The 8,943-nt window shown below is 35.5% G+C and overlaps 1 protein-coding gene across 1 annotated transcript in view; it reads right to left on the reverse strand.

Annotated features, from left to right (window-relative positions):
* The window catches only part of LRBA (LPS-responsive vesicle trafficking, beach and anchor containing), a 419,275-nt gene that overhangs the window by 274,899 nt on the left and 135,433 nt on the right, over positions 1–8,943 (reverse strand). The window contains exon 34 of the mRNA XM_009890761.1: positions 7,171–7,235. Coding sequence (XP_009889063.1) covers positions 7,171–7,235 — 65 coding nt within the window. The remainder of the gene's footprint in view (positions 1–7,170; positions 7,236–8,943) is intronic.

The raw sequence follows: 8,943 nt of genomic DNA on the forward strand, positions 1-8,943 counted from the left end.
TCTTTCCCTTCTGGTTTGTTTTATTTATGACAAGTTATTGACTTAAGATTTTTTCTGATCTTTAGCACGAGAAGAGTGTGGATGGAGTACGGATGGACGTGTTCTGTAGAAGTTAGACCCTAACACCTATGGGAGTAAAGACTCTGAGTATCAAGCCTACTCTTCTGCTTTCAGTGCGCACCAGATTCAAGATCTCAAATAGACTTTTCTTCCCTTGTCTAAGCACTTTCTTTCTGGACTGAAATATTTAAAAACATGTGATTAACTCTGAAAACACGAACAGCCCAGTAAAAACAAGCAAGTGGACGGATCCCATGCTGGAAGTTAAATATATACTTGCATACTTTGCCGGGTCAGGAATGAAGTGCTAAACCACTGAGAGAAGGAGTTCCAGCCAAATACATGAGATTCTGATTCTTATTGTTATGATGGAAGAGAAAACTATAAGACACAAAGCAAGAAATCCTCTTACTCTGATTTCTGGCTGCTGAATGCTCAGATGATCAGGTAAAAAGTCAAGTTTCTCCTTACAACAAGTAAAAAGAAGGTGGTACAAGAGGGAAAAAATGGAACAAGAAAATATGTGCAAGCAAAGAAAGGGAGAGATGGATAAATTCTGGGTTAGTATTACTGATGTCCAACAATTATCAATTTTAGTCAAAATATGGAAAAAGCTTTACAGGTGACATTTATGACAGCCATTTAGGCATAAATCTCTCATAAAGCACTACAGGGAGAGATTATGTATGTTCCAGATGCTACCACAACAGAGAACTCTCAGATAGCCAAGAAAGAAGGATAAAGGTAAGCTTTCCTACTTGCACTCCTCATAAACCTAGCATATAAGAGATTCTCTTACTTCAAAAGGAGATATGTTCTACATGAATACACTGTCTTTTATGGGATCTGACTGCTCAATGTGCTAAGTGTTGGAATTACTGCTGCGAGGAAGTTTTACAATTGCTTTGTGCAACACAGATACTTTACAGATACACTATTAAATCATCCAAAAATACAGACAAGTCCATAAGCTCCTAAAGACTGAAGTTTAAACACATTTAGCCCCTTAAAATAGGAGCAAAAAAACCAACCCAACAAAAAATCCCCATGAAAACAAAACAAAATTTTGCAGCCTCACCAAAATGCTGACTTGGACATGTGATAGCATAAAATTTAACAGCATCCCAAAAGGACAGCTAGGAGGGGAAAACTGACATGAGGTTGTGTTCTGAGAGAGACTGCACGTAGTACAACAGATGATTTCTGAAAATTTTCAATCAGATAGCAATAGTACAATACATGTATACACACAGAGTACAGTATATCTCGTTACTCTCTCATGAATTTATTTTTTAAAAGCAGATGGTACTAAAAAATTCCTACATAAAAAAAAACCCAAAACATTTAAGAATTCCCAGGCACTCAAAAGTGGGTTTTTATGATTTTGCTTTTTCATAGACCCAGAAAATTAATGACATTCTCACAAGCAAAACCTACCTTCGTCACCTACACGCCCTCCAAAGTTACTAGCATCTCCAATAATAATGATTAAAAATTAATGTAAACTTAAGACAGTTCTCCCCAAAAAGCTTCTTCTTACTCATTAAGTTGCAGCAAAGATCGTATGTTTCCAGTTACACAAAAATGATGCAATTTAAAACCATGCACAGATGATCAAACAAAACTCAGTGAAATAAAAAACGGTTTTAAAAATGGTTGTGCATGTCACACTATACCTTAGTGCACACACGCGCACAAAAAAATCATGTAGTGTCAAGAACCCCACCTCAAGTCACTTCTCTGAAAACACATCCAGGCTACTATTTCTAATTTTCAGCACATTTAAAATGTTGTTTAAAGTCTGGCCTAATGATCTTCTGTACTTCAAATTCACACATTAAGAAAGCTGCTTCTGCTATGGAACCAAAACAATAATGCAAAAAAAAATCAGAAAATAAATCACCAAATACCCCTCTTACAAAACCTACCACTTAAACAGAATGGGTTGCTACAAATAAAAAAAAACAACGCAAGGCAATGTGGAAAATACTTTTTTTCTCTTACAAATCAAAACTAAGGTGCACATTCCATGTTATCCCAATCTCAGGGGAAGAAGGCTGCAACAAGGGGAGCACTGGTAGTAATCAATTCTAGTTTGAAAGTGACTACATTTATCTTTTTTTTTTTTTTCCTAAATTTTTTGGCTCAGTTATGCACAAGGGGTAAGTCTGACAGTTATCATCCATTTTTTTCATTAGTAGCTGTATCTTTCTAACTATTTTCCATCACAGTAGTTGCTCCTATGGCAACACATTCTCTAACATTCATTCCTTGAGAGCGACCGCACTATTGCAAGTGAAAGACAATTGAATGGGGCAGCCTACATCTGTCCCCTATTTTCTGTTAGGAAAGTGTGCAAGTAATTGGCCAACTAGTTTGATTGCCAACTATTTCAATATTAAAAAATATTTGCATCTATGACCACTCAGAAGTAATACATACAATTTAAGAAAAGGAACAGCAGGTGACATACATTGTAATTTTCTTAGTACAGTTCCTCCTGAAAAAAAATATGCTATAGAAATACAGATGATTACAGCATTCCAGATTTTATACTACTGGATATTATGTGTTGGGAGAATAATACCAGTTACATCTGCTTATTTCTGGAGAGGTTTGGGGCTTTTTTTGTTTGGTTGGTGGAATTTTTACTTCCTAAGGATATTAGATTTGCCTGCTGCCTGCTTTCCTCCTTCTCCCAGTAACTTTTGAATTCATTGGATAATTCCAACGTAATTTTTCTAATAGAAGTCTAGAGTTTCTCAATAATACTAATTTTATACAAGTTTTACATCCAACAAAGGACAAAAACCCATGCAAGCATCCTTTAAACAAAACAAAAAAGCAGCCGTTTTCAACTGCACTGAAAGCCATAATAGAAAAACCAATATAGGAGAATCTTCTGATACGGCAGATTTTTGATTAGATTTCATTCCTCATTAGACAACAAAGAATCTAGCAATAAGAAAAAGCTACAGAAAAAACAAACTTCATTATTTCTGCTTCTCCTAGATACACTTGTGAATCCTTAAGTTTTCGGTTGTTTGTTTTGGTTAAGGATTTGAAAGGGCAAAGACAAAGGATAGAAAATTATACATGTATTCTGCTACTTTAAAGAGGTTGCCTTTCAACCTAACTTTATGTGACAGTTTTTTAAAGCAATTGTTGTTGGAATATTCATTTAAGATGTATAAAAATATATGTATAGAACACAGCACTTAATTCTTTGGATGACCAAGAAAACTATGTGTGAGAAAATTAAAATTAAGCATCTTCAAGAGTCTCTTCAACTGAAAATCAGAAAGAATAATTGCTGCAGCATGCTTAGGAGACTGATCCCTCAACCCCTGCCATGCCAAATCCATTATCACCCCAAAGGGGATAATAACTGTCATGCCTAGTCTCAAGCTCGAGTACGTTTGTTAGTGCACTGACTGATACAGAAAACAAGGTCTAGCATAAGAGATGTTTCACACTAAAGTGTGCTAATGAATCAAAGCGACAGGAGAGAGTTTTAACCTTCACAGAGCAAAGGAGTTGTTTGCTAACTAGTCAAGTAAAGGAAATAAGAGTATAACAAAAGACACATTTGTACACACAAGGAAGTAAAACAAAGCTGCTTTTTTTTTCAGTTCAGAAATAAATCTTGACCATCTCCTGCATATGGAGGAAACATAATTAGTTTCAGGGTGAAAAAAAGGGAATCGGTCTGGACACCTTGGAAGTCTCCAAAGCAGAGGACCGGCTATGATAGTGAACCAAATCACACCCAAAGGATGGTTCCGGTGAACAAATTTCCTCATAAGTAAGCTCTTGGGTTGAGGTTCCAAAACAGTCTCTCCCTAAAGGGAGGACCCAAAGGTAAAAGGCACAAAGACTGAAATGTAGACTGATAGAAGTACACCAGGCTAAGGAAAATGTTTTGCAATCTATACTTGTGCTGCACAGATGGCTCAGTGCAAAGAAGCAGTGGGCACAGGCACCTTTTTAACAAGGTTTCAAAGAGCATTAATAGTGTTCCCAGACATTACAATAATAATGAACAATACTTAGTCATTTTTATTAAAAACAGATTAATGTTCAACATAGCAATGTACTGAAACTGACATTTCTTTTCATGCACTGAAAGAGGTTATTTTTCCAATACCTGCTCCTTTATTGTTTCACTTACATTCTGTACATTACTGGTTTTCTGCACAGTTTTGGTTTGGGTTTGGTTTTTTCTTTTGGGTTTTTTTGTTGTTGTTTTTTGTTGTTTTTTTTTTTTTTTAATATGCTTGTAACCTGGCCTTCAAAAGACTTCAGTTGTGTATCTGTATTTCAGTTAGGTTTACAGTTCTGTATTTTCACGTACTAGTCTCCTGTTTGCAGAATTTTTTCAGTTCTAGATTCAGAATTTCACTGGGCACAAACAAATCAATTCTGCTGTACATGTGCAGTGGACCTGATGTATCTGGAAAGCCTGGAAGCAACTGTATGTGTAACACATTAGTTACTTGTGAACATGATGAAATTCAGACCAACACATTCCAAATGCAACACACACACCGTAGATCTTATGAGTCCCAGAGGCAAACTTTCCGCACATATTTCTGCCCAGGGAATCCTAGCCAAAACATGCCAAGCATAAACATAAAACTTTCAACTGTTGTGAGAGAGAGGTACATTCATACTTTTCACATAAAAGCAAAAAATACATTTGAAAGCAAGTATAAGAAGGGATTGAGATCTCTTCTTCCAGAAAGATTTTTCTGTTGTCTTATTTGCCTGATAAACAAAACCAGCAGAACACACTTCAAACTGGAATATCCTCTGGTATCGTTAGTCAAAAAAATTAGCAATAATAACCCTGGTTGACACAGGTTATAGGATGACCAAGACTTTCTCCACCAAGGCAGCAGACAATAGCAATTCTGTGATTCCACAAATTCTAGGCCGTTCCTCCAGACCTTAATTTTATTTTCTCTATTCTAACACTCTGTGTGTTATGGTACCCCACAGACATTCTTCCTCACTTGCTGAAATCAATTCTGTCTTTTGTAAAATCACCTTGTCTTCTTTTCTTGAGTACTTATAGAAACAATTGAAAAAATCAACTTTTATTATACAATTATGCAGTTTAAGTCCAAGTCAGTATCAATCAGCTATTTTAATTTTTAAGTTTTAATTAAAAGATTTCAGCTTTTGGAGTTCTCAAGATTACAATGTTACAGCAAAAATACATAAAACAATAACAAATACAGCAAAACAAAAGGCCTGAAATGTTTTAGTGTAAGTGTTAGTATATGCGCGAGAAAAATAACATGCAACCTGCATAAGGAGAAGAAAAGAGTTCTGGAATATAGTTCATGTCATATGAGGGTTAACAGTTTCATTTAGTGAGTGCTGAAAAGCCACAAAGCACCGCAATGACCAATTCAGCAATAACTTTAAAGGCTCCTATAAACAGCAATGGAGGAAAATGGAGATAGATAAAAGGAGCCATTTTTAAGAAATTAATCCCCTCTCCTCTTCCCCATAATGAAAGTTATGTTCCCACTTTTTTTAAAAACAACTCTGCTACGAGTCAGAAAGAAAATGAAGTAACAATTACTTAGATATTTTCTGCTAACCAAAACCACACTTTTCAGTCTTTAAGGGATCATTTGTCCCTGAGACAACCACTCTAAGGCCAGACTGTAAGTTATTGATGTTGTTTATGGAGGTGGGGGAGTGATTCCATCTGTCTGTGATGGGCACTGCAGGTTTTTAAAAGAAAATAGTCAATTCCAAACAGTTTACTGATAGAAAGCTCTCTGAAAGCTTGACCTGGACAAGCTGAATAAGTACTAGGTAACTGCTACTTACAAGTCAGTCCCAGCAACTCATTTGTTCAAGAGAATCATCTTACACAGATGAAGCTTACGTTGTGGTTTACATGTGTGTGGGATCTCCACGTTATCTATGCTAATAAAACATTAATCAAGGGCCAAATTTATAGCAGGCACTTTATAAGTAAGGTCAAGACAGGTCAGCTTCGCATAATAGGAAACAACTACAGGCTAGATCTTAACACTGTAACTGAACACCCTTGTTACTCTGCCTTGGCCCTTGGGATCAAGACTAGTAGCAAAATGTTTTTTCTGTCTCAGAATGGTGTTTCCCTCACCATAAACTGAAATGCAGCCATTAAAATGGTCATTATGTATCTTGAGAACATCTACACATTTTAAACGAAAAATCTCAAATAGCCATTTCCCCTACTCCTGCAATGATAAAAAGATATTTTTATAGCATTTTAATTTATGTGACAAATTATTTTGTTTTTCATTCAGTAGCTGTCCTAATCCTGTAAAATTTATTTTCTCTTGGGATTCTTATTAGCTCAACTTGCTCACTAACAAAATTTAGATTTAGATAAATGGCATTTCTTATAATACTCCTTAGCTAACTCATTAAGACATCTTAAAAAAAATCCTTTAGAAAAAGTAAATATTGCTCTTAGTCTGTCTCAACAATCAATTCCTAATGAAGAAAATATTGATGGTTCTGAATAGTCACTACAAGCCAAAGAGCATGGCCTCATCACTTGCTCTGTCATTTTCTATAAGTCTCAATAATATACATATATAGTTATGGATAGAACATTAAACTAATTGATAATATTAACAGATTAGGATTATTTCTTTTTACCTCAAAGGGATTCTCTTCCTTTCTATTTTATGAGGTAGATAGGAAATAAATGACCCAACTGGAATCTAATTTTTGAGACAGAGGCTTATCTTACAATTCCTAGCTATAACGTCTTCCAAATATCAATTCCCTTCCTCAAGAGATTAGCTGAATACAAATTATAGTTTCAATGTTAACCAGTGCACAAGGACAGGAAGAAAGAAAATCCATGACACATCGATAAGTGAGATATTTAATGAATCTGAAGAGCATTCAGATTCTGCAAAATCCCATATTCAGTATTAGAACTGAACTAAAGTATTGAAGAATGTGAAATCATGCTTGTAAACTCAAAGAAAATGACATAAAAAGGCAGAAGAAAAATTATTTTAAAAAAGTTTCAAGCCACACAACTTCTTGAATGCTAAGGCAGAGGTGCTATCAAATATTGTGACTTACCTTCCTTCATTGACAAGCTCAATAAAGGCAAGGCCAGCATTCTTTTGTATAGAGTTCTGCCACTCCTGGGAAAAAAACAAGACAAAACTAGTTGTATAAAAGCAAAACTAAGAAAAAACATTTTCAGCTATCGAGTCATGCACTTTTTTTAAAATGTTAGCGACTTACACCACCATCACCAAAAATATAAAGCATTAATCATGTGCTAATCAGGAAGAAAACATTGCCAGCACGAAGAAACAGAACACCATCATTTACTCAAAGTCATATTCTGTTGAGGGGAGAAGAAAGTACAAAAACATCCCACAAACAACTGCATCATTTTATTTTGCTGTTATGCAATAATTCAGAACTTACTCGGGTTCACTGATGCTTTTTGCCTTATTGAACCTTGATAATGCTAGAAAAACTCTTTCATGTCAAAGTAAGGCTCGTTGTTTAGAGCCTTCTTTCATATTTTCATATGAAATTTCTTTCATAGCTTAAAGTCTAGTTAACGTATGTGCCTGTAATAATCCTCACCTCAGCACCACATAACCACCTCTACTAAAAAAATTATCTGCTAATGATCCAAATAGTGCATCATTAACAGCCACTATGTTTCCAAAAAGTTGGACATATTTTTTACACTGTGTTTTTAACACACTGAAATGATGGTAACAGCAGACACACACACACTGCACATTTCTTACCTCCAACTGAACCCTGAATTATAGCGAAATTCTACAGCTCTTAAACATGTAGGCAGGTTTTGCCTGGACCCCAGAAGAGACAGGCTGGAAAGCAACCAACCCAGACAACCTATCACTGGGGCTTGCCTCTCCCATTTGAAAACTGAAGAGAAAACAGAATTGGCTAACACAAACACAAAGAAGGTTTTTAATCCTAGACTCAATAAAATTAGTTGACAGAGATAAAAATTAGGGTAGTAAAAGTGTGAACCTTATATTTTTGGGAAAATGTGGAGGCGTTGGATAGAATAGGCCAAATACAACTCTCTGTTTAAATTCTAAAACTCTTCTAAACTAATACAAAAGAATGATTCTGCAGCAGACAGATACTTAAGTTCCACATGCTTTTCCACATCAGCTTCCCCGATTTTTCAGTCTTTGTTGTATGAAATAATAATCCTAATGATTATATACATCAGTACTTCTATCATTGTGGTTCTTTTCAAAAACCTCATCAGCTCCAAAACAGGCAAAAAAGTGCAAAACTGCAAATAGCTCTTAAACAAATTTCAGGTTTCCAAATGTAGGAGTTTTTAATACCCAGCGTCAACAGAGTACATTTTTTGCTGCTCAGTGTTGCAGAATTACCTCTCAGTCAGTAACATGAAGGTTTGATCAGACATACACAAACACCAGTAGAACAGTGTTGTTTCTTTACAAATCAACTCCTGCTTCCCTGGTGCCCCCCCCCCAAAAAAAAACCCAAACCCTTCCAGATTTCAAATGCAGGGGAGAGATTATAACACTGATCTCTCAAGGCTTGACACCTTCCAGGCCCCACATACTCTATCATTTTCAAGTTGCAACAATGTGTTATAATTTTAAAGTAGTCAGAATTAAGAGAAGAATAATTGGAATTTGTGATGTATTATCATGAATTATAAATGTATATCATTACTTTTTATATAAGTAGTTTATATGCATTAATAGGTAAGCAAAATTCAAAACACCAGCTAAGTTCCTTTTACATATTATCATGCGGGGGGGAGCAGGGGGAGGTTGGGGTGGGCTAGTTTTTATGGTTTTTTTGGGATGGGTTTTT

The sequence above is a fragment of the Charadrius vociferus genome, unplaced genomic scaffold, assembly GCF_000708025.1.
Source record: "Charadrius vociferus isolate BGI_N301 unplaced genomic scaffold, ASM70802v2 scaffold178, whole genome shotgun sequence".
Taxonomy (NCBI): Eukaryota; Metazoa; Chordata; class Aves; order Charadriiformes; family Charadriidae; genus Charadrius; species Charadrius vociferus.